Source organism: Aotus nancymaae, unplaced genomic scaffold (genome assembly GCF_030222135.1).
Source record: "Aotus nancymaae isolate 86718 unplaced genomic scaffold, 86718_ANA_hifiasm-v0.15.2.pri h1tg000076l, whole genome shotgun sequence".
Taxonomy (NCBI): Eukaryota; Metazoa; Chordata; class Mammalia; order Primates; family Aotidae; genus Aotus; species Aotus nancymaae.
The window spans coordinates 10,785,918-10,813,718 of NW_026988491.1; the positions used below are offsets into that span (position 1 = coordinate 10,785,918).

General features: G+C 55.8%; 1 protein-coding gene and 1 pseudogene across 2 annotated transcripts in view; one reads left to right on the top strand and one right to left on the bottom strand.

Annotated features, from left to right (window-relative positions):
- Window positions 1-1,228: 1,228 nt before the first annotated feature.
- The window catches only part of MYH9 (myosin heavy chain 9), a 116,070-nt gene continuing 89,497 nt past the window's right edge, over window positions 1,229-27,801 (bottom strand). For both annotated transcript variants that reach the window (XM_021676246.2, XM_012476359.3), the window contains exons 16-41: window positions 26,734-26,927; window positions 26,239-26,360; window positions 25,219-25,288; window positions 24,228-24,388; window positions 22,798-22,906; window positions 20,726-20,857; window positions 20,066-20,272; window positions 19,334-19,471; window positions 18,139-18,262; window positions 16,090-16,261; window positions 13,964-14,176; window positions 13,400-13,544; window positions 12,431-12,637; window positions 12,079-12,183; window positions 11,669-11,821; window positions 10,327-10,575; window positions 8,735-8,947; window positions 8,377-8,589; window positions 7,905-8,066; window positions 6,468-6,596; window positions 5,632-5,720; window positions 5,425-5,548; window positions 4,899-5,107; window positions 4,216-4,324; window positions 3,926-4,098; window positions 1,229-2,695 (exon numbers count right to left, since the gene is read on the bottom strand). In XM_021676246.2, the coding sequence (XP_021531921.1) occupies window positions 2,578-2,695; window positions 3,926-4,098; window positions 4,216-4,324; window positions 4,899-5,107; window positions 5,425-5,548; window positions 5,632-5,720; window positions 6,468-6,596; window positions 7,905-8,066; window positions 8,377-8,589; window positions 8,735-8,947; window positions 10,327-10,575; window positions 11,669-11,821; window positions 12,079-12,183; window positions 12,431-12,637; window positions 13,400-13,544; window positions 13,964-14,176; window positions 16,090-16,261; window positions 18,139-18,262; window positions 19,334-19,471; window positions 20,066-20,272; window positions 20,726-20,857; window positions 22,798-22,906; window positions 24,228-24,388; window positions 25,219-25,288; window positions 26,239-26,360; window positions 26,734-26,927 (4,040 nt within the window). In that variant the 3' untranslated portion in view covers window positions 1,229-2,577. The remainder of the gene's footprint in view (window positions 2,696-3,925; window positions 4,099-4,215; window positions 4,325-4,898; window positions 5,108-5,424; window positions 5,549-5,631; window positions 5,721-6,467; window positions 6,597-7,904; window positions 8,067-8,376; window positions 8,590-8,734; window positions 8,948-10,326; window positions 10,576-11,668; window positions 11,822-12,078; window positions 12,184-12,430; window positions 12,638-13,399; window positions 13,545-13,963; window positions 14,177-16,089; window positions 16,262-18,138; window positions 18,263-19,333; window positions 19,472-20,065; window positions 20,273-20,725; window positions 20,858-22,797; window positions 22,907-24,227; window positions 24,389-25,218; window positions 25,289-26,238; window positions 26,361-26,733; window positions 26,928-27,801) is intronic.
- Window positions 21,198-21,832, top strand: LOC105733757 (dynein light chain roadblock-type 1-like; annotated as a pseudogene).

Consider the following 27,801-nt stretch of genomic DNA (forward strand, 5'->3'; position numbering starts at 1 on the left):
GTGTCTGATGTATAACAAGCGTGGACCGACTCTGTAGCCTGAAACTCCAATGTTACTGAAGGGAAAGAGAAGCACACAAAGCCCTCCAGTACCTGCTCTCAGCAGCTCTCCAGTCATTTTCTCCTCCCTGCCCAGGGGCTGAAAGGGCACCTGCTCAGAGGCTGCACAGGTTTCTGTTGGAGGCCTGAACGGTGTCCTGTGTAGCGGCACGAGGTCTCCCTAGTAACCCTGCCAGCCAAACGCACACATTCCAGAGAATGCCACAGCCTTCTCCAAGGAAAGCCTCTTCCCTGCAACCAATCACAGGGGCATCTGCTTTCATTGCCCTCCTTCTCCCTGCACCTAGGAAGGGGCTGGTTTATGCTCAGGTTCCGTTGAAAGGATGAATGAACAAAAGCTTTGTCGGTCCTGTGAAGAGCTTCCAATCCCCACTGGGCGTCCGCAGCACCGGGCTGCACCTCCATCGAGCAGGTGTGTTGTTCACTAGGAAAGATCCTGCGTGTTAGGGCCTGGGCCCATTTTGTGCCTCTATCCCTTACACAGCTCAGCGTGCTGCACTTAGTAGGTGCTCAGTAACTGAAATGAACCAGGGTTTCTTTTTTTCCTGAGAAGGAGTTTTGCTCTCGTTGCTCAGGCTGGAGTTCAATGGCACAATCTTGGCTCATTGCAGTTCTCCTGCCTCAGCCTCCCAGTAGCTGGGATGACAGGCGCCCGCCACCAAGTCCAGCTTTTTTTTGAGGTGGAGTCTCGCTTTGTTGCCAGGCTGGAGTACAGTGGCATGATCTTGGTTCACTGCAACCTCCAACTCCCTGGTTCAGGTGATTCTCCTCCCTCAGCCTCCTGAGTAGCTGGGATTACAGGCACACACCACCACACCCAGATAATTTTTGTATTTTTAATAGACACAGGGTTTCACTGTGTTGGCCAGGATGGTCTCGAACTCCTGACCTTGTGATCTGCCTACCTCACCTTCCCAAAGCACTGGGATTACAGGCGTGAGCCACCGCACCCAGCCTTGAACCAAGGTTTCTAAGATGCTCTTAGCCTCCTCACATCTGGCCTGGCCCACCTTTCTATCTTACCTTTTCTGCACAACTGCCCACAGCTAGCCCTGCCTATGCAACAGGCAGTCTGGCTCCCTGACAAGGCAGAGCCGGCACTGGCCGCAGGAGCCAGGCCCAGTCCCATCCAGGGCCCTCCTGCCGCAGACGAATGCTACAGACACGACTCGTAGCACATGGTACTCTTTATTGTGACGCTCAGTGGAAAACATCTGTAGACCAGCTTACTGTAGTGGTGACAGCTGCAACACATGCTAAGGCACTTTTATTGTATAAAAAAGGGGGTGGGGTGGGAGTTCCACTCACTCCTTTGTGACAGCAACTGGGACCTGAATTCAGAGCTTTGTAGGCATATGCAGCTTTTATATCGCTTCATGATTTAAGAGTTTGTTTCCTTTAAAAAAAATGCCTTCTTGCTGTAAGTCTCAATGCAGCATATACAAAACAGTTAGGAATACAAGTAAATTCGGCAACCAGTGTAGACCAGTGAGGACAAGCTACTCTCTTCTAAACAAAGGCAGTGAGAAAGACTCAGAATTTTATTTATTACAAGAAAGGGGGAAAAAACCTTTTTTTGCTTTCAAAAATATCTGTGCAGGTGGCAGATTTTTAAACTATACTGAGTCAACGGTGCAGGTAAACTACCCTTGGGCCCCGTGCTGCAGTAGGCACGAGATCGCACGGGAGGGCCGCTGGCCCCTCTAACACTCTGGCTGTGACTTGGGACAAGTCCCTTAACCATTAAATATATTTGGTCCCCAAGAATGCTGGGAGAAGTCACCGGAAGGCTGCTGGCCTTTCCAGCTTGACCCCAACAGCCTTGCTGTGGCAGGAGCAGGCTGTCCTCGGTAAAGGAGGGGAGGGGGCATTGCACTTGAGACGTTTTAGAATCGGGAGGGAGACAGTGGCCTGGGACTGGTGGGGAGGAATCCACTCCTCCCCCGCGCCCAGCATTCTGTGCCCTGCACAGAGGTGGAGCCCCCCAGGCCTGCTCCTTCCGGACCATCCAGAGCTACAGGAGGGAGAGGCTCACGGGGCGCAGGGTGTGAGGTCACCACGTGTGATTGCCAACAGCAAAGAAAGGGGAGGAGTGGGGGCGCTGGTGGCAGAGGTCGGGGAGGCTGATGCCTGCGGGGGTGTCCGACTACCAAACAGGCCTTCAGTCTGAAGAAAAATAGATTCATAGAAAACTCTGGCCCCTCCCTAGGGGCCTGCCTCCTCGCCTCATCATCTTGTGCTTTTTGGTGAGAGGACTGAGGAACCTGCTGGTCACTCTCTGCCTGGGCCCAGGCCCCTGTCTCTTTGGTATCAGATTCTGAGCGGGGGAGGGAGCTGGAAGGGGTTGCAGCAGAGGAAGCCAAATGCCCTCCACATCGCCTGGAGGGAGACGGGATGGGGGTGGGAGGCACGTTCACAGCAGTCCCAAGAAGGTCGGGGGAGGCGTGCTGCGGGGTCTGGGAAGGGGAGGCTGCGGTGTTCCCTCTGTCCATCCATCGCAGGCTGCAGGAGAGGAGGCTTATTCGGCAGGTTTGGCCTCAGCTCCATCCGCTTTGCCGTCCACCTCCTCGTCCGAGCAATCACCGGCACCTTTCCGGGCCATTCGGCGGGGCACGACAAATGGCAGGTCCCCACGCCTGGGGGCAGAGGCAGAGAGTCAGCGGGGCCTGGCCGGGGGCGGCCGCAGCACAGCGCACACATCCCAAAGCAAATTCGAGAGGGAAATCGGGCGCCTGGCTGCTCCCACCAGGAAGAAGCAAGACGGAGCCTTGGGAGCCACAGCTCAGCTGGAAGGACCGCTCTCAAAAAAGCTTCCCGCAAAATATTTAGTGGTCAGACATCTTCATACACAACAGTAGCACACAAACAGTTCAGGCAAACGGGACCAGTTACAACAGGACAGGCAGAAAAGTGTAAAATGCCACCTTGTGTTCCGACTCCTATAAAATAGGTGACACCATGGCGGGTACACAGGTGTGCCTGTTCACACAGGTACCTTCTTCCTACCACACGGCAGCAAATTCACATCCAATACAGACTACTTATGCTTCAAAAAAGGCCCCATGAAGGCCAGGCATGGTGGCGCATGCTTGTAATCCGAGTACTTGGGGAGACCGAGGCAGGTGGATCACCTGAGGTCAGGAGTTTGAGACCAGCCTGACCAATATGGTGAAACTCCATCTCTACTAAAAATAGAAAAATCAGCCAGGTGTGGTGGCAGGTGCCTGTAATCCCAGCTACTGGGGAGGCTGAGGCAGGAGAATTGCTTCAACCCAGGAGGCGGAGGCTGTAGTAAGCCAAGATTGTGCCATTGGACTCCAGCCTGGGCAATAAGAGTGAAGTTTCTAAAAAAAAAAAAAAAAAAATCCCATGAAAAAGAGGTAAGAAATGAGAATCTCAGAAAATAAGATCCTCTGCTGCAAACATTCACTACATTTGGAACGTTAAGGCTCCCTGAGAAATGCAAAGAAGCCTTTTTAACCTCTGTAGGCATTGTTCATGCAGGCAATATTCATTCTGCAGGTATTTACCAGGCACCTAATATGTGCCAGGATGGAGCCAGGTTACCTCAAGCAACTTCTAATTCAAAAGAGAACAGACTTTTAGGACAGGCTGGGGATCAATTCCCTGGAGTTTACTGTTTGTTCAGAAGGCTAAGCTAAAGCCTCAAAGGCAAGAAGGCAGAAGGGGCAGAGACTGCTTTGTGCTGTCCCTTCTTGGTGACATTAGTGCCTTGCTTGTGGGCTCGGATTGAGAAACCTCAACAGGTCTACCAGGAGCTAGCTTTGCTGAAGCAAGCTTTTCAGAACAGGCTACCTTCTGACGGAAGTGCTGAGGCGAAGGGGCTGGTGGGCGGGGCGGCTCACCTGAGCTTGTTCTTGAGGGAGCTGACCTCGCGGTTCATGGCATCGGCCGTCTCGGTGGCGTCCTCCAGCTCGCGCTGCAGTTTCCGGCGGGAGGCGTTGGCCCGCTGGGCCTCCTCTTCGGCCTCCTCCAGCTGTCGCTTGAGCTGCTTCAGGCGCGTGGATGCCTTGTCGGCCTGTGGAGATGGACGTGTGATGTGGGACCCTGGTTAGGGGCTCTGGGCGTGCGGCCCGCCTGCTGCCCTATTCACTCTCGGCCCCGCTGCCCCTCTCGATGCCCCCAGCGCCCGCACCTGGTCCTTGTACTGCTCGGCGTTCCTCCGCTCGTCATCCACCTGCAGCAGCATATCCTTCAGCTTCTTCTCCGTCCGACGCACCTGCTTGCAGGCTGCCTGGCGCTCCCTGTGTGGTAGACAAGGTGGCTCAGAGGGACCACCCTCCTTCAGAGGGTCCGGCCAACACATCCTAACCTGAACCACCCATTTCCCGGGCCTCACTGGCATCTAGGGATCACCTAGGGAGGCCTTTGCTGGACACCTACGATGTGCCTGGCTTCTTACGAGGGGCACTGCAAATAGCCCCACCTACAAATGAGGCAACAGGCCTCAAAGAGCATCTATGTAGCTGGAAAAGAGGTTTGGGGCCTGGTGTAACTCCCATTCTCCCCAAGGAAGTCTCAGTCCTGCTGAGCCCAGAGATCAGCTGCCCTAGTGGGCAGGACCGCTCTCTACCTTCTCATCCTTAGACATAGCCACCAAAGCTCCTGGCTTTAGAGGTGGAATAGATGATCCTGTTCAAACCCCACAAGCTCCCCCAACCACCCACCCAGTGGAAGGGATGAGGGCCCCATCAGGAGGGAGGAAAACAGCCCCCAGGACTCAGGAGACACAGCTGGTTGCTGACCCAAATCCGGGCAGGACTACAGGGGGGCCGGAGGTTTTTCCAGGACAGCTGGGGCAGGGCCAGGAGCACGTACTTGGTCTCGTTGTCCAGCTGCTCCTCCAGCTGTGCGATCTTGGCCTCGAGGGCAGTGATGGAGGCCTTGTACTTGGACTTGACAGTGCCCTCCATCTCCTGCAGCTTGACCTTGAGCTCCTTGTTCTGGCGCTCCAGCTGCTGCCGAGCGTTCTCGTTCTTCTGGGCATGGCTGCGCTCCAGGTTTAGGTCGGTGTTGATCTGGTCGATCTGCAGAAGGAGGGCTGGTGACCTCGGGGAGGGCTGGCCCGGGCTGGAGGGCACGAGCAGGGCGGCAGCAGGATCCCACCACACCCTGGGGCTCCAGAGGCTCGGGTCTCCCAGAAAAAGCAGGATTAGAAACTTCTGAACACCCAACAGAGAAGCCAGAGGGTGATCTTTCATGTCCAGTTGCCTGGACATATTCCCTCAATCGGCGGGGGAACAGCGGCACGGGGCCTGTGCGTCTGCTGGCTGGGTCCGAGGCCAGCTCTGCCAGGGCAGCTCCAGAGCCGAACGGGAGAAGGCTGGCTGGCGCTGGCACCCACCTGCAGGTTGGCCTTCTTTAGGCGGTCATTGATCAGCTCTGTGTTGCCCTGCTCCTCCTCCAGCTCCTCCTCCAGCTGCGCGATGCGGGCCTCCAGACGCCGCTTCTCCTCCAATGCCAGGGCTCTGTGGGGTGGGCGGGAGGAATGAGGGGCCTAGCCCAGGGACACACCTGGTCCCTCCCAACTCTGCCCCCTCACTCAGCTCACCCTTTGCCGCTGCTGTTGGCGATCTCGTCGGCCAGCTCGTCCCGCTCCTGCTGTGCCTGGCGCTTGGCACGCTCTGCGGCTGCCAGTTCCTGCCGCAAAGATCCAGAATGTGACCCGAAGGCAGCCACAGCCCCGCAAGACCATCCTTCCCAGCCCAGGCACCCTCCTCTCAAGCCCTTCCCCAGGCCCACCTCCCCACAAAGCTCTCCCTCCAGGATTCCTCTAGCTCACAGGGCTGGCGCCCCCTGAAGTCATAGCTTAAAAGCATTCTATGTTTATAAAACTCAACTACATTTAAGTGCTAGGAATCAAGCCAGGTGCCAGGGTGTGGTGATGACTGACAAGTGTCCTGGCCTAACCAGGGGAGACTACATGGACAGAGCTGCTCACTGCTGCCCCCTCCCTGTTCTGGGTGAGCCAGAGCCCAGAGTCAGCTCTGGAGCCTGCAGGCAGGAGACAGCTGCACCCTGGACGCACTCACACCCGGCATGTCACACTGCAGGGCACTCTCTAGACCCAGGAAACACTTCAGGACTAGCTCAGGTGTGACTGGCAGGGCAGCCAAGGGAATGCTCAGACCCTCCCTCGCCAGGCAACGTTCACAGCAGGAGGTGATGGCAGCCACAGAGCCTCATCTTATGTGAGGCATGCCAATTTCACTCACACACACACTGATCATACCAGGGAACCCTGGAATCCTTTTGTAACGTGAGAGCTGTTCTCAGCCAATTCCTGGAGCTGAGTCGGACTCCAGCCCTGCCCTCTGCTGAAAGCCCCGTGCTGCCACCTGCTGGCTACAGGGCAGCACTGCCGCTCTCCACTGCCGCCCCACCCACCTCCTGCAACTGGATCATCTCGGCCTCCATGCTCTTCAGCTTCTTCTCGTTCTCTTTGGCCTGGGCCAGGATCTCCTCGCGGGAGGCGCGGGTGTCATCCAGCTCACGCATGCAGTCCTTCATCTGGGCCTGGGGCAGGGACAGAGGCTTGGCACCCCACCCAGGTCCTTGGCCCTCCACCCCCACCCTCGCGTGTCACCTCGCCCACAGGGCTGTTGGCCGGCGCTCTGCTCGATGCTGTATTTAACCAACTAACCATGGTGACAGGGAGAAAAAGCAACTGAAGACAAAAATCTGTGTCCCATCTCGTAACGCACACTTTGACAGTGTTGGTCACTGTGGATGCAAGCCCAGGCTGAGCTTCATTTTCCACTTCTGTCCCCTCTGTGGGCTGGAGAGCAGTGCCCACGGTGCCACCCCTAATGCGCACCTGCCGCTTGAAACCAGTGCCCAGCCTGCCAGGTGTCCCCACCACAGGCAGGAAACACCGTTTGTTACTCACCTCTTATATGTTTTAACACTAAAGATTTTTGTCAAATAGTCTTTTTTTCCATTTGCAGATAACTCCAAAAAACAGGTTCTCCAAGCCAAATCGCATGACTGGGTGTGTGCAGCCAGACCACAGCAGCAGAAAATGCCACCAGCAGAGTATCTATGCCCCACAACCTTGCCTGCAGCTAGCTTTTGCAGATTTTTTTTGGCCAGGCACAGCGGCTCACGCCTATAATCCCAGCACTTTGGGAGGTCGAGGCTGGCGGATCACGAGGTCAGGAGTTCGAGACCACCCTGACCAACACAGTGAACCTGCTCCTCTCTACTAAAAATACAAAAATTAGCCAGGCATGGTGGCGTGTACCTATAATCCCAGCTACTTGGGAGGCTGAGGCAGGAGAATCGCCTGAACCCAGGAGGCGGAGGTTGTGGTGACCCGAGATTGTGCCACTGCACTCCAGCCTGGGCAACAGAACGAGACTCTGACTCAAAAAAAATTTATTTTAAACCTAGGGTTATTCTTGCTACATGATATGGCATATCAGAGCTGTTTTTATGTGTTCATTATTCTTTAATTATTGGTGAAGTGAAAATTTCCAAGTACGTATCCCACACTCTAGGCTGCTTCTCAGAACCATCACGCCGGAGCCCAGAAGGCTGGAGCGTCAGGACGCGGCTGATGCTGGAGTCTGCATTAGGTGAGGCCTTCCGCACTCCACCGTGTCTGCGCCTGCACTTGTCTGTTTGCTTCTGTTTTATGTACTCAGTCATGCACCGTTTTGCAAGTTTGCTGTTGGACTATTGTGTTTCCACTCACCCCTGAGCCTCCGTCAGTGAGATGGGGCTGGAAGCACCCAGGACCTCCCCAAGAGGTGCCACCCTGCCAGGTTCCCGCCCCAGCACCCTCGCATGTAGCTGGCTTAGCTGGGCACCGCCCGCCCTCACCTGCAGCTTCCGCAGCTGCTTGATGGCTTCATCCCGGTTCTTGTTGGCCGAGTCGATGTGCGCCTCCAGGTCCTTCAGGTCCATCTCCAGCTTCTTCCGGGCGGCCACTGCCATGGAGCGCTGCTTCCTCTCGTCCTCCAGCTCTGCCTCCATCTCCCGCACCTGGGGGAAGGAACACTGACAGCTTGGGAAGCTGGACCCACTCAGAGACCCTGCTCCAGCTCTGAACCCAGGTGTGTCAGTCCAGTTCTGCAGGGCCCGCAGGCCTCCGGGGGCCAGTGGGGATTACTGACCCTAAGAACTCTAAGAAGGTGAGTCGCTGACCCCTGAGACAGGGGACTGGACAGGAGGGACAGGGGAGGGGAGGCGTGGTCAAGAGCCCTAACACAATCCAGGTGGAAGGAGGGAAAGGAAGCCTGCGTGAAGCCAGGGCAGCCCTGGCCACCGCAGGGTAGCAGGAGCCCACACACACCTGTCTGACCAGCTGCTTCTTCTTCTCCTCACTCTGCTCGTCCCGGCCCTGCAGGTCCCGCTCGAACTGTGCCTTCATGGCCTGCAGGTTGACCTCCAGCCGCAGCTTGGCGTCTTCAGTGGCCTGCAGCTCGTCCTCCAGCTCCTCCAGCTGGGTCTTCATCTCCTCCACCTGCTGCTCCAGAGCCCGCTTAGACTTCTCCAGCTCATGGACCTGAGCACCAGAGAGCCCAAGTCAGGAGCAAAGGGACTGGCAGGGACCTGGGTCTGCTAGACCCGGAACGTGTGCATGCGTTGACCCTCTGTGATGACCCCGCTCGGGCCCCTCCCAAGGCCTGGCTGCCAGGCCCAGCACTCACGCTCTTGCCCACGTCATCCTTGGAGCTCATGAGGTCCTCCATCTCCGTGCGGAACTGCTTGTTGAGCCGCTCCAGCTCCGCCTTCTGCTCCATGGCTTCCTCCAGGGCCCGGGCCAGCGACAGCGCCTTGGTCTCCTTCTCTCGGGCCTCAGCCTCGGCCCGGTCACGCTCCTCTGCGTACTTAGCAGAGATGGTCTTCTCCTCTGCCAGGAGCTGGGAAAGAGAGGGGCACCGTGAGGCTCAGCACCACAAACTCAGAGCTACGGGCCCAAGCTCCCTGGGGAATGAGGAACCCAGACGCCACGGCGTAGAGGAGCAGCCGAGGAGGAGCAGGCCCAGGGCTGTGCTCGGGTCCACACACACAGTCCAGTGCATCCTCAGGACTGGATGACCGGCCTGGGGCAGGCACTACCTCTAACGCCATGTGGTAACGTCTGTTGAGATTTTATCACTTACTAATAACCCCCTGTATGGGACGCTGGCCCTTCCATGAGAGCCCTCCAAACCTGGAAAAGCTTTGGTTCTCCTGAACCGACGTTGGCATTTGGTTGGCATTTTCCATGAAGTGAATACCAAGCTGGCTGCCCAGAAGCCTGAACCCCATTTGTGGTCCCCTCTAACGACAGCCTCAGTCCCCCTGGCATCTGTTCTCCACCTGTACCCACCTGGCTCTATCCTACTTTCCCACCTTCCCTTCCCTTTCCCCAAACCTTAATTATTCCATGGGTTGCCGGTTGCTGACCATTTCCTAAAGGGCCAGAGAGTGCATTTTTTCCCCCTGAATGGAGTCTCACTCTATTGCCCAGTCTGGAGTGCAGAGGCGCAATCTCAGCTCACTGCAACCTCTGCCTCCCAAGTTCAAGTGATTCTCCTGCCTCAGCCTCCCAAGTACCTGGGACTATAGGCATGTGCCACCATGCCTGGCTAATTTTGTATTCTTAGTAGAGATGGGGTTTCACCATGTTGGCCAGGCTGGTCTCGAACTCTTGACCTGGTGATCCGCCCACCTCGGCTTCCCAAAGTTCTGGGCTTATAGGCATGAGCCACCACGCCCAGTCAAGAGTGCATTCTTTAGAGTATGCAGGCCCCACAGTCTCTGCAGCAACAGCTCAACCCCACTACCACAGCGCAACAACCAGAGACAACACAAGAACGACAGTGTGTGTGCGCGTTCGGTCCGCAGCGGGCTGGACCCGGCCGCCGCAGTTGCATGCCCGATGTCTATCCCGCCCCGGTGTTCAATCTCCCTCAGCTTCCCTCAGATCTTTTGGAATAAGGAAGCAATATGAATGCATAAATAAATGGTTTAAATGACGGTAAAACCAGTTCATTATAGAAAATCTGAAAAAATGTGAAAACCCAGAAAGGAAAAGTTCCTCCTCAACCCATTGCATGAAGACACCCTCTTCCACTGTCCTTCTCCCCCAGCCCCTCAACAAGCCAGAGACTAGGGGACCTCTAAGTGCTGGCCCTGCACGGCCCCTCCAGGGCAAGGTCTCGAGGGAGCCCAGGCTTTCTCTGATGAGGCCCTCGCCTTGGGCTCAGTGCCCGAAGGAGAGGAAATGCAAAGGATGGGGTGGACGGCCACACACCTGGTCAAACTTCTTCTGCTTCTTCTCCAGGTTGCATGCGGTCTGGCGCTGGTGGTCCAGGTCCACAAGCAGGTCGTCCAGCTCCTGCTGCAGCCGCGTCTTAGTCTTCTCCAGCTTGTCGTAGGCGGCCACCTTCTCCTCATGCCGCTGGCTCAGGCCCTCCAGGTCCTTCTGGAGCTTCCTCTTCACCTCCTCTGCGGTTTCCAGGCACCCCACACTGTCCTCCATCTTCTTCTTCATGTCGGCCACCTGGGCAGGAGCAAGGAGTAAGCAGATGCCCGAGATAGCACCTGCTCAGGTGACACACCTGTCCCTGGGGCAGCTGGGAGCCTGCCTGCCACACTGTGAAAGGGGCACCAGGGATCTGCCCAGTTATGAAACTGCCTCCCCCAGTCACTTCCCTCTCCATGGGGGCAAGACAAATGGAGTTTCTGCAGAAAGGTATCCATCTAGTGCGTGAAGCTGGGGGGAGGCTGACCCCTAGACCCGTTGTGGGGACTCCCAGCCCTCATCCACACCAAGCCTCTCGCTCTCTGGAGACCACTCCCAGAGAGCAAGGCCAGTGCCCTGTGGGGGTGTACATGGGGTCCCCATCACTCAGCCCTTGCATCTGCAGATAAACCTGTAACCACATGCACTTGAAGGCGACTCCTACCCTGACTTTGGAATGAACTCCCAGCCCATCCCGAGGTGGTTCAGGCCTTCTGGCCTGCCACGTGGAGGCCTAAGATGGGATCTAGGACAAGGGCCCTGACATTAGTCTATGGACCCCTTGACAGTCTAGAGAGGCCTAGGGACTCCTTCTCATGACAATGTTTTAACAGGCATGAAATAAACATAAGGGATCACCCAGGCAACCAGTACAGAAAAATGCAGTTGTCATACATTCTAAACACTGTGGCTCAGGAAGCCACGTGATGCCAGGTAGCACATCAGATAGCAAACACAGCGCAGACCTGGCAATCATGAGGCCAAAGAGCTCAGCCATAACCCTGACAGGGTAACTGGCCATTTCTCCAGGTGATGAGGGCACAGGGACTGCCAGCACCATGGCTTGCAGCTACGTTCATAATGGAAGCAGTGCTACATTCTAGCTAGACTGGCGAAAATAAAGTGTAAAATAGCAGTGAAAATAGTGGTGTCCCCCATCTAAGTCCACAGACCCCTGGATTCCTCTCCTAGGGACTCAGGCTGAGAGCACTGACGTGGGAGAGCGGGGGTTTGGGGGGGCTTCCCTGGGAGAGAGGGCAATAGGCTGGCCCAGCGGGCAGGCTGTCCTGCAGTGCCCATGCCAGCAGCTCCCCAGCCTGCAGAGTCTGGCCAGTTCCCTGGGCCTCCAAACCTGGGCGTGGAGGGTGGCGATCTGCTTCTCCAGGTTGTGCTTGGCCTCCTCCTCCTCCTCCAGCTGCTCCCGGAAGGAATTCTTCTCATCCTCCACCTGCTTGAGCTTGGTGCTCAGGCTCAGCTTCTGCCGGTTCTCCTCCTGCAGCAGCTCCTACTCCCAGGATGAGATGGGTGCGGGCACTCAGGAGAGCAGTTTCTGAACCGCAGGGACCCCACACCCTTGAGAAGAGGGAGGAGCCGGTCCTGCTGATTCACGGGATGGCCACATAAAGATCTGGTGGGAGCTGGGAGGATGCAGAGACTGCCCCTCCAGGATGAAGGGGAGGATGGGCTCTGGAGCTAATGTTGTATAGGCACAGGGGCCTTCCTAGAGGAGTTCACCTTCCGGGAACCTGGCGCCACCCTTACCTGAGTGTCCTGCAGCTGGGACTCCAGCGCAGAGAAGTCCTTGGTGAGCTTGCTGGACTTGCTGTCGGACTGGCTGAGGAGCCCGGTCACGTTGTCCAGCTCCACCTGCACCAGGCAGGCAGACATGAAGCACCATGGACCCGGCCCCACTGCTCCAGCCCCACCTCGGCTCCTTTAGGTTAAAGCTGGACCTGAGTCACAAGCTGAACCGTGAGGGCCTCCTTCAGGAGCCAGTTTGAGTAGAGAGAGATAGAGACAGAGACAGAGACAGAGCACGGGTGCACCCGGGGGTCTGGGCCGTGACTGCTGCTGGGGCCCACCGCCCACACCGGGGGCCCAGCAGAGGCCTCACCTGCAGCTTGGTGACCTTGTCGGCCAGCTCCGTGCGCACACGCTCTCCCTCGTTGAACTTGACCTGCAGCTCCTGCAGCTGCGCCTCCACTTTCTTGCGCTTGTGCTCCGAGTCCCCTTTGCCCTGCAGCAGCACCTTCACCTCGTTGGCCAGCTCCCCCCGCTCGTTCTCCAGGGTCTGCTTTGCCTTCTCGAGGTTGGCTTTCACCTGGTGGGGGAGAAAGCAAAGACGTGAGTGGGGTGTCTCCTGACACGAGGCTGGCTGGCCTCATCACTGGACCCTAGATCCAGACATCGCAGCTCCTGCAGCCCCGACGACGGTGTGCCAGCTGAACTCAGAGGGCTCAGGCCTCATCTGTCCTGCCCCTTCTCTCTAAGCTGGTGAGTGACACTTGGCTCCTGTCTTCACTGCCGAGGACCTCAGCTTCCCCCTCTCTAAAATAATCCCTGCCCAGCCTTCTAATCTTAGCAATATTTATAACGCAACGAGGGGAACTATAATTGTTTGTAGTTAGACTTCCAATAAAGCCTCTCCGAAGTTTGATGTTCAAAGTAACAATGTAATGTTTTCACCCTCACATAACCACATGGGACAGACTTATCATAATCCTCTCTAATGAACAGGGAAACTGAGGCACAAGTCACACAGCCCCTAGGAAGGGGACACTGGCCTCAGAACCGGACAGTCGGGTTGGACTCTATTAACTGCTCTGCAGGACTGGTTTGGAGACTGGGGACCCAGCCTTCCCCTGGCAGTCTCAGGGGGGCTCTGCCCAGCATAGGGTACCCCACCTTCCCCTGGCAGTCTTCGGGGAGCTCTGCCCAGCACAGAGGACCCCGCCTTTCCCTGGCAGTCTTGGGGGCGCTCTGCACCAGCACGGGGGTCCTGCCTTCCCCTGGCAGTCTCAGCGGGGCTCTGCCCAGCATAGGGGCCCTGCCTTCCCGCAGTGGTCTCGGGGGGGCTCCGTACTCTCTTTGTCTGCTCCAGCTGCTCCGCCAGCTCTTCCACGGCCTGCGAGTGCTTCTGCCTCATCTCCTGGATCTGGGCCTCGTGGGTCTTGGCCTCCTCCTCCAGGGTCTTCTTCAGGATGTTCACCTCCTGCTCACGTTTTGACCTGGACAGAGAGATCCTCTCAGAGTGGAGGCCGGGGGCACTGGAGCAAGCTGTCCCTGAGGCTCTTCCCTGACCAAACAGAGGCCTGGCCAGAGCACAGGCACTCCAGGCAGCTTTTCTACCCATCGGCCCCTCCTGGCTATCCATCCCACAGCCCAGGCTCAAACGTGAATTGTGAGAGGCCTCTGTAGCCTTTCAGCTTTAAAGCCCACCCTTGCCTCACCCCCAATTTTGAGCCAGGTTCTTCAACAGCCTTTCTACTCTGTAGAAAGAAACCACTGAGGAATCAATAGCTTCCATGCCTGCTGATGCTTAACAAGGCCACGGTGCGTGTGTGCAAAGGCCCGGGGGTCCATGCCTCCAAGCCAAGGCCTCCCCGGCTGCCCTCCCCATCCCCAGGGACTTGGCCCCAGGGCACACCTGAGCTCCTGCTGGGCAGCTGTGGAATCCAGCGTGTCCTCCAACTCTGTTTTCAGCGCCTCTAGCTCTTCCCCAAGGTCCCGTTTCTGCTTCTCAGCTTTATTCCTGGAAGCACGCTCAGACTCCAGGTCTTCCTGGAGTTCAGAGATCTGAGATTCCAGCTCCCGGATCTTCTTGAGGGCCATGTTCTTCTGGGCAGCTTCTTCTTCCACTCTGCCAAAGCAACCAACAGTATCAGGATGAGGCCAGTTCACCTCCAAGGAACAGTGTTTGCAGGACAGGCCTGAGAGAGGCGCGGCAGCCAAAGCTGCCTCTGGCGGTCACGATCATAGCACTCAGGACCACTCTCAGCAAAAACAACAACTGAGGCAACCAGATTTAAGGGCAATACCACTCAGAACTAGAAAACCTCATAGAGGAATCGTTTCCATTTCCAAAGTAAGATTCACTGCTTCAATTATTTTTAAGACTCAAATGATTTATTAAATGGGAAGAAAAGGAAATAAAATGCTACACCACAGAATGACTGCAACTAAATAAAAATACAAATGTGCTATGGAGTTTAGATGGTTATGACAGAGCAACATAAGTTCACTAATTAGAACAATTAGAAATTAAGGGACCGGGTACGGTGGCTCACACCTGTAATGCCAGCACTTTGGGAGGCCAACATGGGCAGATCACGAGGTCAGGAGATTGAGACCATCCTGGCTAACACGGTGAAACCCCATCTCTACTAAAAATACAAAAATTAGCTGGGAGTGGTGGTGCACACCTGTAGTCCCAACTACTCAGGAGGGTGAGGCAGGAGAATCGCTTGAACCCGGGAGGCAGAGGTTGCATTGAGCCAAGAGAGTGCCATTGCACTCCAGCCTGGTGACAGAGCAAGACTCCGTCTCAAAAAAAAAAAAGGAAAGAAATTAAGAAAGGAAAGGACTATTGTAGGTGGGTGATAGAGCTGTGGATGACTTTTTTCAAATTATAAACAAATAAACAAAAGACAAATGAGGTCCCTCACCGTGCCCTGAATGCACAAGAACCGTTTTGCTATGAAATAAATGGCTCTTCTGAGACAATAGGGGAAAGAATGCTCACAGCTCATGGGTGCAGAGAACCAGGGCCAGCAGCAAGCAGAAAGGGCTGTCCCAGCCATTTGGCTCAGCGGGCAGGCGGGGGCCTCACCTGGCCAGGGCCGGCAGCAAGCAGAAAGGGCTGTCCCGGCCATCTGGGCTCGGCAGGCAGGCAGGGGCCTCACCTGGCCAGGGCCGGCAGCAAGCAGAAAGGGCTGTCCTGGCCATCTGGCCTGGGTGGGAAGGCGGGGCCTCACCTGGCCAGAGCAGGCAGCAAGCAGAAAGGGCTGTCCCGGCCATCTGGGCTCGGCGGGCAGGCGGGGGCCTCACCTGGCTAGGGCCGGCAGCAAGCAGAAAGGGCTGTCCTGGCCATCTGGGCTCGGCGGGCAGGTGGGGGCCTCTCCTGGCCAGGGCCAGCAGCAAGCAGAAAGGGCTGTCATGGCCATCTGGCCTGGGTGGGCAGGCAGGGGCCTCACCCGGCCAGGGTCGGCAGCAAGCAGAAAGGGCTGTCCTGGCCATCTAGCCTGGGTGGGCAGGTGGGAGCCTCACCTGGCCAGGGCCGGCAGCAAGCAGAAAGGGCTGTCCTGGCCATCTAGCCTGGGTGGGCAGGCGGGGGCCTCACCTGGCCAGGGCCGGCAGCAAGCAGAAAGGGCTGTCCTGGTCATCTGGCCTGGGTGGGCAGGCAGGGGCCTCACCTGGCCAGAGCAGGCAGCAAGCAGAAAGGGCTGTCCCGGCCATCTGGCCTGGGTGGGCAGGCGGGGGCCTCACCTGGCCAGAGCAGGCAGCAAGCAGAAAGGGCTGTCCCGGCCATCTAGCCTGGGTGGGCAGGCGGGGGCCTCACCTGGCCAGAGCAGGCAGCAAGCAGAAAGGGCTGTCCCGGCCATCTAGCCTGGGTGGGCAGGCGGGGGCCTCACCTGGCCAGAGCAGGCAGCAAGCAGAAAGGGCTGTCCTGGCCATCTGGCCTGGGTGGACAGGTGGGGCCTCACCTGGCCAGAGCAGGCAGCAAGCAGAAAGGGCTGTCCCGGCCATCTGGGCTCGGACAGGCGGGGGCCTCACCTGGCCAGAGCAGCCTGGAGCTCTTCTTCTTTCTTGGCCAGCTGCATCTTGAGCTCGGCAATCTGTGCCTGTAGCTCGGCGATCTGGTCGCTGAGGTCCGTGGAGTCTCCCTCCAGCTTCCGGCGTGTCTTCTCTAGCTCCTGCCGCTGCTTTTCCTCCCTGCGGAGGCGCTCTGCAAGGAGCGGGGAGCCCACACAGCCCTCAGTGCCTTGGGCTCTTCTGTCTCCGTGTTAATTACTTATATGAAATACTGAGTCCTCGTTATGAAAAGTGTGTAAGGCTGAAGGCATCACAAATACACAGACACTTGTACCCAACTCCTAGATGCAGGAAGAGGACATCATTGCAAACTGCCAGCTCCTGGCATGTCACTCTCCACCTCACCCCTTGTCCTTTCCTGCCAGGAGTTAAGTACTTAAGTACTCTCCTAAAGCTGGTGTTCATAATTCCCTGTTTTCCCTTGAAGGCTGTACCATGTCTGTATCTCTAAAAACTACATTCAATTTTGTGTGAATCTGAACTTATGTAATGGAACTGACTTGTGTGAATTCCACAGTTGGAATTGCAGAGTCAGGGCTCAATGTCTAGTTTTGTAACTCTGTGATGTCACTTAGGAAAGCTACTTTCAATACCTCTTCGACGACCTACTTCATTAGGCTGTTGTGAGGCGCCAGTGAGTTACATCTTAAAAAGCACCGACAACAGTGCCTGGCCCATCTAAGGTCGGCAATGGTTATTCCCTGCCGGGCCTCTGCCGCCCCATCTCATGATCTTGACATTTAGCCTGTGAAGTTTCGCCGGAATAGATTTGTATGGACATTTCCCTACCATTCCATGATGCGCACACACCACAACTTATGTACCCGTCCTGCAGCTGGCAGGCATGGGCTGTGTTCATTGCATGCTCTGATAAACAACGCTGCTGCGAGCGCCCTGCTCACTCTCAGTGCACACGACTGAGAGTGACGGACGGAACGGCCGGGTCACCGGCATGCCCAGCTTCAACCTTGCTAGGACTGCCCGATCGCCCTCTGAGGTTGTCTACCAGTTTGCAGTTCCAGCAGCAGCATGTGTGTGCTCTGACAGCTCCGTATCTGTTAGTGCTTATCAGTGTCAACCTTTCGTGTCGGTCCATCTGGTGGGCACCACCCCTAGACCTCCTGGATGACTGTCTTCCGGGCCCCTCCCATGTGAGGGAGGGCATCTGTGGGGGAAGAGATCTCTCTGTGTCTGGACCTCTCTTCCACTGGATGACCTGACTCACCTCATTTCTTGCAGATGTGACGGGGCCGGACAGGGCAGTAAAACCAAGCTGGGGAAAATCCTCCCAGTGGTCAGGTTTTGGCCTCCCTCCCCTGGGTGTGAGCTCAGAGTTCCCACCGTAGTCTGGGTTCTCCTGTTTCCCCAGCTGTCCACTCCTCTCAAGGGGCAGAGGTGGGGGTCCTCAGACAGCCACAGACCTGTGCTTCTACCCCAGTCCCCCGTTCCTGCCACAGATCCCCAGGGCACAGAGAGACAAGGCAGGATTTGTCACCCTGCCCCAAGTCAAGCAATGAGTTCCCGTAGTATCTGTCTAGCACTTTATGGCACACACGTGTTCACATGTATTTAATGAAATCCTCACAGACACCTTAGCACTGTGTCCCCTTTTTAGGTAAAACTAAAGCTCATGGAGCTTAAGTAAAAGGTGTAAGCTGAGCCAGCTTGTCAGTGACAGAGCTAGTGAGTCCTGTAGGCCAAAACCAGAGCCTCCTTGGAAGTCTCAGCAGCTCCCGAAACCCATGGTACACAACAACAGGGGAACACCAAGGCTCTCCTCCTAACATGTTTCATTCTGGGGAGCATCTAGCCACAGAGCAACAGGGGCCTAGAAGCCCAGGCTCCCGCAGGTACCAGACACAGCTCCCCTCGACCTGCTGACCTTGGGTCTGAAGGGCAGCAGCCAGTGCTGCAGTGTGGCCCAGGCTCACCCGTGAGCTGAGGATACCTCGGTGTTCCGGTCACAGGCCAGCCCCTGCCCACCAGCCCCCTGCCCGTCACCTCCTTCACCTTCCAAGTCAGTGATCATTGCCTCATGCTTGTTCTTGAGCTTGGCAAGGCTCTTAGATTTCTCTTCCTCTTCCATGAGGTTGGTGGTGAACTCAGCTATTCTGTCTTCCAGCAGTTTCTTTTCCTGGGGAGAGGGAGGAAGGTCGTTGTTTAGTGTCGGTAGAACACAGAACACTTTGGCTCTCCTCAAAGCATGACTCGCCAGGAAATTCTAGGCTGAACGGACAGGGCTTTAGACACCTGATCAAATTCATTAGGATTTCCTGGATCAAAGGGTGACTTTGAAAGGTCACCAGCTCTCCTGCAACAGCAAGGTATGCTTCCTCAGAATCAGAAAATGTGGGTGCCCAGGCCCTTCCCCTGCCCTCATGGGCTTGGGTGAGAAAGGCTTCCAGGTGACAGCTAGTATCAACAGGGACAGATGGCTCCATGCCTTCAAGAGGCTGCCACACGGCGCTCACCTGTGCCACCAGGCCATCTTCTCCGTGCCCCACTCACCTGCCAGGTGCACCATGGCCTCCCTGTTCCTCAGCCCCGCAGTGCCACGGGCTGCTCTCCTTGCTTTCTGCCCTGCGTGGCCCCCGCAACACCCCTGCCCAGGTGCCACAGCTCGGCACAAGCATCTCAGTCCCCTTGTCCCAGTCCTGGGTGGGCGTCCTGCCACCTCAGCCTCCCCACCCTTCAGTGAGAACACAGGAGCCCCAAAAGGTGGGGAGGCTGCCTTCTCCTGCTTTCTTCTCTAACTCGTTCCCCGGCTGCCATCTACTCCCTGGGCAGACACTGACAGGGACACAACTCGTTCTCAGGAGGAACAGCTGCTGCCCAGGGACAGCGGAGGAGTACCCCACATCTCAACACAGAGCCACTAAGGTGCCCCCAACCCCACAGTGACCAACACCTGCAATGCTGCACACACGGCCACCTTTACAGAGGCTTGGGTCTCACAGCTGGCAAAGAAGAGCTTTCCAGAGGGGAAAGGACAAACCCTTCCCCAGGGCCCCTTCAATTTATAAGAAAAATCTCTCCACTAAGGCCCATGGGACCTCCAGGAGCACCTGCAGCTGAGCAGAAGCCCCCATGCTGCAGGCAGAAGAGACAGGAAGCAGCAGTGGGGAGCTAGAGCCCTGCAGGGCGACCACACTCTCCCACCCACAGCCCCCGTGGAGTGGCAGCAGGTGGCGGCCACAGGTCTCACCTTGGCCAGCTTGCAGTTCTGGTCCTCCATGATGATCTGCTCCTCCTCCAGCTTCTTCAGCTTCGCCTCGGTGGTCACCTTCTCCAGCTGCAGCTTCTGCCGGGCACTCTCCTCCTCCTCCAGCTGCTCCTCGAGCTCCTGCCAGGGCCAGAGACACGGTGAGGACAGCAAGCCCAAGGGCATGGCCAAGGCAAAAGCAGCAAGGTCCAAAGGTCATGGCTACGCCAAGGTGAGGACGGCCAGATCTGTGAGCCCAGGGCCATGGCTGAGGTGGGGAACGGCAAGATCCATGAGCCCAGGGCCACAGCTGAGGCGGGGCCCAAGCCCTATGTGCAGGATTCCAGATTTCAAACTGGGACAAGGGGCCAGAACCCTGGTGCCATGTTCTGAAGGGTTTCCTGGAGCAAGCTCCCACCCACGGAACAGGCAGGAGGCAGAGCTGCTGGTCCTGTGCACCTCCAGCTAGCCAGAGCCAGGGCCAGGGCTGATGGCAGGGAGATCAAATTGGCCTCGATGCTGGCCCAGGCAGTGCTCATGGAGATCTTAGAGGCACACGTCACAAACCACCAGCCCAAAGAGAACACCCCTCACTGAGTGCCCCAAGCAGACAGTGTGAGGAGCTGGCCTCCTCGGACGACCCCAATTCCATGTTCTCCCAGGTCCTGGTCCCTGCTCCTCTGCCCCGCCCTGGCCCTCAGGCCCCGCCGCTCCCTGGGCGCAGCGGGCGGGCACCTGGATGTTCTGATGCATCTTCTTCTTCTCCGCCTGCAGGTGCTGGCAGCGCTCCTCCTCCTCCTCCACCCTGGCCTCCAGGTCATGGCAGATCTCTTCTAGCTCCTGCTTCTTGGCAGTCAGGCGGGCCCGGAGCTCCTCAGCCTCAGCACACAGCTCGGTTTCTGCCTGGAGCTGCTCCTGCAGCTGCAATTTCTCTGCCATGAGCTGCAAACAAGTGGAAAACACAAGCTCCTCGCAACACCCTCAAGACACTCCATCCTCTAGGACAGATGCTGTGGCTCAGGATCCCAGTGGGAAAGGAACATGGAGGAAAGAGTAGCTTTCATCTGAAGAGCTCTGAAGCTTCCACACACTTTCCAGACATCCTGTCTTTTACTTTTCACTACCCCATGAGCGCCACACCAAGGTCCTGGGAAATGGGCTTGACCTCAACGCTGGAGAACTTTCCATCCTATTAGGTGGCCTCCCTACAACACATAACCCCAAATGGGGTCTGCAGAGAGACTGATCTCTGTTCCTACAGTAACAGGAAATGCAGTTGTAATAAACTCCTATAGTAATCGAAGCTGCCAGCCTGCCATGACTGCCAATGGCCAGGAGGTGGCAGTACTAGGCAGGCAGCAGGGCAACCTGGACAGAGCCTGCGCAGACACCCACCTGAGACTGCAGGGTCTCCATCTCCGTGAGCCTGTTCTCCGCAGCCAGCTGCTTCTCTCGGACCTTCACCAGCTCCTCCTCCTTGGCCATCATCTCCTCCTCCTGCCGGCTCACCTGCAGCAGTGGCTTGACCTGGGAAAGGAGATGGAGGTAGAGACATGCTTGGCTGGAAGATGCCCACCACTGCCAACAGGTGTGAGGCTGCTCCCTCACCTCTCAAACAGGACAGTGAGGGCAAGAAGAAGACACGTGGTGGGGTCAGCTGCAGGCAGGCACAGCCTTCCTGGAAATCGATTTGGCGCTCTGTACCATGGGCCTCGACCCACTGCCAACTACATTCCAGGGAAACTATCCCTGCGTGTGCATGAAGATATTCACCTCAGCAGTGTTTATAATAGCAAGAAAACTAGGAAGGACCCATCTCTAAAAAAGTACCCAGATGGGCTACGCTGGGCTACGGGATCCGTCGGAAATGGCAGAGGTGGAGGAGACACTGAAGTGACTTCAGAGCCAGAAGGGAGTGCAGGGAATCATCATGGTGAACACAGAAGGCATTCCCATCAAGAGCACCATGGACAACCCCACCACCACCCAGTATGCCAGCCTCATGCACAGCTTCATCCTGAAGGCACGGAGCACCGTGTGTGAAATCGACTCCCAGAACGATCTCACCTTCCTTCGAATTCGCTCCAAGAAAAATGAGATTATGGTTGCACCAGATAAAGACTATTTCCTGATTGTGATTCAGAATCCAACCGAATAGGCCACTCTTCTGACTCCCTGTGTCATTCCTTAATTTAATGCCCCCCCAAAAATGTTAATGTCGATCATGTTAGCAGACTGGCATGTGACAGTCACCTTGGAGCCCACTCAGACCAATCCAGTGACCATGTGTGGGCTGGTGGCTCTTCCTCCCCAACCAAAGGAACCCCTGTGCTGTGCTGTCCTCCCCCAGAGCTCCGGGGGGGCCCTCTCGCCTCACTTCCAGGTTTTGGAGCAAGAACTTGCGAGAAGCCCGCACCCAGCTTCCTTCTGACCTTCAGTTCACTTTGTTGCCCTTGGAGAAGGCTGTTTTTCTTTAAGTAAAAATAACCAAAATGCTTACAAAAAGAAAAAAAAAAAGTACCCAGATAACGATGTGTCCCCCAGGGAATAGTACACTACCTCTAAAAAAACGATGCTTATGAAGGAATCGTAAATGGAACGTGCAAACTACAGCACTGTTTATATGAGTTAAACTCAGCTATGGAAGAATGTATATGGTTTACATAGCTGAGGTTTTATAGGCAGTGAGAAAGAGCAAGAGAATAAACACTAAAGTAACGGATGCTGTTGGTTTAGGGTGAAGGGCTTATGGATGAGTTTTTATTTCATTTTTATTTGTTAGCTGGCTTTTTGCAATTACCATAAATTATGTAGTATACACAAAAGCAGCCTAGACAAGTTTAAAAATAAAGGGATTTTTTTTTTAAGGCCAGGAAGGCCAGCCTGGGCAAGATAGTGAGACCTATCACTATCTTGTCTCTACTAAAAAATCAGAAAGGCCCAGGCACAGTGGCTCATGCCTCTAATTCCAGCACTTTGGAGGCTGAGGTGGGAGGACTGCTGGAGCCCAGGAGTCTGTGACCAACCTGGGCAACACAGTGAGACCGCACCTCTACAAAAAAATACAAAAATTGCCAGGCATGGTGGCTCAGGTCTGTAATCTCCGTACTTTGGGAGGCCAAAGTGGGCAGATCACAAGGTCAGGAATTCGAGACCAGCTGGACCAACATGGTGAAATCCTGTCTCTACTAAAAATACAAAAATCAGGCAGGCATGGTCACACACGCCTATAATCCCAGCCACTCAAGGCTGAAGCAGGAGAATCATTTGAATCCAGGAGGCGGAGGCTGCAGTAAGCCGAGATCATGCCATTGCACTCTAGCCTGGGTGACAGAGTAAGACTCTGTCTCCAAAACAAACAAACAAACAAACAAACAAACAAACAACAAAAACTACAACAATTAGCCAGGTGTGTGGTGGTGTGCACCTGTAGTCCCAGCTACTCCAGAGGCCCTCCTAGCACTCACCTTGGTGAAGAGCCGCCACCACTGCCAGTTCCGCAGCTTGAGGTAGGCAGCGCAGTTCCGCTGCAGAACCTTCATGGCGGTCAGCTGCTGCTGCCGCTTGGCAAACGCTCTGCGGGGTGAGGAACAGGGTCAGCACCAGGGGGCAGTGGACAGCAGACCCAACCTAACAGTCCGGGCCTTGTCCTCAAGGCTTTTCTGGGGGGTCTCTATCCCTGCCTGGGGCACCTCAAGAAAAAAATTCAGGGAGGGTGCCCAGTCTTGGGGTTGAGATATGTTCCTCCCACTTACAGGCTATGTGACCCAAGAGGCACTAATCTTACAGTGGGCGGGGGACCTAGGTCACCAGACTACCCCTCCACAGAGGAGCCACGGAGATGAAGGCCCATGTGAGGTAACCACAGATCCTACTCAGCGTGGGACTGAGCATGATTCCCGGTCCTGAAGCCGACTGGCCCCAGGCGACTCTGGACTTCAGCTTCCCATCCTTTGTGCTGTCCTCTATCTGAGCTTTTGTTTGGTGGGAAAACGTCAGGAGCTGATGTTCTGCAAAGGTGGGCTGCAGGTGTCAGCTGGAGGGCTTTTGGATAAACAAGGCCCCATCTGTGCAAATGCCATACTCGCAGGCTCCATCTTCCAGAGCCCGGCGATCCGGCTGGGACCCTTATCCTGGAGCACAAGGGGACGAGCATGCAGTGCCCACACCCACTGTCCTGCAGCAGGGGAGCCCTCACTCCCCAGGGAGTCGCTCTGGACTTAAGGATGGCCTGCTCCTCTGGAACCACAGGGTCCTTTAGGGACAGGCAAGCAATGGGTGCTGTCCCCACAAGGGTGACACGGTGAAGAGTCCCGACAAACAGGACCTTTCAGGCAGGCAAATCCAAGTAGAGCCACCCTCTTCCCATGCATCACTCTAAACCTCAATCAGAAATGCCTGATTCAGCTGGGCACGGTGGCTCATGCCTGTAAGCCCAACACTTTAGGAGGCTGAGGCGGCCAGACAACCTGAGGTCAGGAGTTCGAGCCTGGTCAATATGGTGAAACCCTGTCTCTATTAAAAATAAAAAAATTAGCCAGCTGTGGTGGCGCATACCTGTAACCTCAGCTACTAAGGAGGCTGAGGCAAGGGAATCGCTTGCACCTGGAAGGCAGAGGTTGCAGTGAACTAAGATTGCGCCACTGCACTCTAGCCTGGGCAACAGAGTGAGGCTCCATCTCAAAAAAAAAAAAAAAGAAAGAAAGAATTGCCCAAGTCTATTCCTCAGAGGTAGAAATCCAGGAGCAGGGGCAGAAAGAGCCACTTGGGCCTCCCTAACAGGCACGTGACTGGCTGCAGTGGGATGTCCTAGACCACAGCTTGCTACATGCTCTTTGGCCACAGAAGGACATGGCAAGGCCTTGCGTGTGGGGCAGGAGTATCTCCCGGGACTCACTTCCTGGCCAGGTAGCCCCTGCAGCAGGCCTGGAACCCTATGATGACGTCAGTGATCTTCAGGTCCCGCTCCTCCTCTAGGTGGGCCAGCACACCAGCGCGGAAGAAGACTTTGCTCTGGCCGATGCGGTACAGGTTGCTGTCAAGCTCCAAGGCTTTGATCTAGGTGGGAGGAGTAAGCTGTTTACCTGGCTCCATGAAGGAGCAGCCCAGACACAGCTGGAGGTGCACCCTTCATCTTCTTCCCACTGGCTGATGAGCTTCTGGAGAACAGAAAGCCATTTCCTCTCCCTCTTTCTTCCTGTCCCCAATTTCCCTGTCACTGAATGTAGGCTTTGCACATAGTAGGTGCTGAATTTTTCCTTCTCTTTTCCTCCTGCCAACACCCCACTCTGCAGCCAATGCTTTCTGATTCTTTAGAAAGAATGTGAAGTAAAACGAGGCCAAAGGTAGTGGCTGCTAACCCTGGACGTGCCAGAAAACAACAGGATGCTGGGAAGGGGAAAAACGGACCAGGGTTGGCTCTGAGTCACTGCAGGGCCTTCATTCAACCAGAACTCAGAGCACTGTGCTAGGGCTGGGAGTAGGGAGGGACGGAGGGGGAAGCCCAGATCATGGCGCAGCAGGCCTGCTGCCCTGGCTGTGAGCTACCCTGCTCACCACGCTGGGTGTGGAGTCAGGCCCGTGAGCAAGAAAGCAGGAGAATGCCCCCCAAACGGAAGAGGCCGTGATCCCACATCAGAGCCTGGCCGTGCCCACCATTCCCGTCTCCTCCACACCACCCTGGTGCCCAACACCAACCCTGGCTATCTGAGGCCAAGGGGCTACTGCATAGAGTGCCTGGCAGAGTCAGACCTGGAGCATCAGAAGGGACACAGCCTGGGCATCCACCCACCACACGGTGCTGATACAGCAAGAGGGCTCTGGCCATGTGGGCACTCCCCAGCCAAGGGGCCATCCATCCAGAGAGGCAGGACTGCAGCTCAACTCACCATGAGCACGCACGCCTGCTTCCCGTCCATGAAGCCCTTGGGAATGGAGTTTGGGGTCAGGATCTCGTATCTGAGGAAGGAAAGAGAAGCCTGGTCATTTTACCCATTGCCTCAATTCCACGTGCCTGGAATATAGGCGAGAGGTTAAAATCATTCTTACAGTGCAGTAGACATAGAATTCTTTACACAAACTCTCCTCAGGAAAGAAGACACAGGTAAACCCCCACCCTGCTCTTTTCTTAGGCTGAATGACACAAGGAAAGCTTGGTATTTTTCGGAAAGTGAATGGAAACTCATGTAGGACTGTTTTAATCACTCAAGGGTGTGCTTCAGGTTGGGCTCACTCACCGCTAATTGCCTGGGATCCTCATCTGTCACCCAGGGACAGCCACGCTCACACAGCTTCCCTGGGATGCTGCAGGGAGCTGCTAATAAACAGGGATGGCCCAAAAAATAAATAAAGGGCTGCATCCTGACAGCCACTGATACTCAGCACAGTCATTAGAGAAAGAGGGAGGTGTCACACCGCCTTTGACTTTCATTTCCACACAGTTCCTGTAATATTCCAGTCTCTGGCTGATTCTTTTTTATATGATTATTATACTTTAAGTTCTGGGGTACATGTGCAGAACGTGCAGGTTTGTTACATAGGCATACACGTGCCATGGTGGTTTGCTGCATCCATCATCCCATCATCTACATTAGGTATCTGGCTGATTCTTTTGCATTTCTTTTCATAGCTCCTCTACCTATAGCAAATAGCACCAGGGCCTGCACTTACTAGGAGCAAAAGTCAACATGATGATGATGACCTGGATTTCAGTATGAAAATGGGATGTCTCCTCTCATGCAAAGGGTGGAAGAGAGAAGGAAGTGGGGAAAAGCTGGCCAGACTCAGTTCTACGTGGATGGAGGACGTAGCTTCCTCTCGACAGGTCCGTGCCAGGGACCAGCCCAGCTCTGGGACTCACTGCACGCACAGCCGGGCCCAGGAGAAGCAGGCTCCAGGCGCTGGCTTACCTCTGCCGAAACTCCTGGAAGACCACCCTGTTGGGGAAGCCCTGGCGGCAGATGCGGATGCCCTCGAGAACACCGTTGCAGCGTAGCTGGTCCAGCACGAGATGCGGGTCCAGCTTACCGGCCTAGGAAGAAAATGCACACATGTGGTCCGGCTTCTGTGCCGAGGACAGTCAGAGAAAGGTCGGGCAACTCCTGTGACCCTGACAAGGCAAGAGTTTGAGAGAGGGAGTTGCTGCAGCCCAACGGTTTGACTATTAAGTCAAAGGATCCAGGTCTGGGAGAGGCTCCAGCGAGCCAATGTCACCAAGAGGAAGAGCAGGCTATGAATGCAGCGTATCTCCTAAGCGAGCCAAGGTCCACCCTGCAGAGACACGGCTGAGGGCTCTATGCATGCTGGGGGGCTGGAGGGCTGCTTTTGCTGGGGAGATAGACAAGGGCTGAGAGCCCCACACCACCACGGTGCTCTGCCCGGGCCACCCCACCAGGCGGCCGCACCTTCTTCTCGTGGTTGGGGATGATGCAGCGGACGAAGTTGGGGTTGGTGTTCCGCAGCGTGGCCATCAGCTTGGCCAGCTGCTCCTTGTACAGCTGCCCCACGGTGCGGAACATGCCCTTCCGCGTCTTGAAGGCCCCGGGCAGCGCCGTCTCCGACATGCCGGCCACCTGGTCCAGGCCGATGATGCGGTCCACTGCGGAGTCCATAGAGAACATGTGAGTGCCCCACAGTTCCAGCCGGGGGCGGAGGGAGGAGGAGAGACAGGCAGACATCAGACAGGAAAAGGAGACAGAATGGAACAATGGGACCCTTTCCGCTTGGCGCCTACACAGGGTGCTAAGGTCATCCCCACACACAGCAGGAAGCCAAGGGGGTTGCAACGGCACTGGGCTTGTCTCTCGGGGGCCATGGGTCTGCCACGGCCACCTCTCCTTCCTATCACCTATCTTCAGCTGCTCTGGGAGCTTCTATTTCCAAAAAGACTCAATGAAGCTTGTAATGGATTTTGGAATAGTGAGAATTCCACTAGCCTGGCTCTAAGGAAGTGTTAAAACCTGGCTGACGGAATCCTGCAGTCCTATGGTCACAGTCAGGAGAAAAAAAATCAGTATCCTGAATTCCCACTGACCCTGTGGTAAGAGCACTGGGCCGGGAGTCAGGAGGCAGAGCTTGGAGCCACCCTGCCACTGTCTGCAGAGCTCGGCAGGGTCCCCTCTGTATCTACGCAGATACCTCAGGAAATGAGAGCTCCAAAGAACTGCTCTTAACCATTAATACTCCAAAGTGTAGAGATCTCTTCACGCTCTCATATTTGGTTTTGTCTCCTGGCGCACAAGTCCTTCTTATCTAAACCGACCCTCAAGGGAAGCAGCCCCCAGCCCTGGAACTTATGCCCAGCAGCAATGAAACAAACTGCATCCTCCAAGGTAAAAAAAAAAAAAAAAAGCAAACAAGCCAAACCCAAGTGGCTAGCGATCTGAGATCAGCTTAAGCAAGAGCTAATTTTAAATTTGAAGCCTTCCATTACTGGATGTAAAAGTTAAGAATATTGACAATGCCTGTTTCAT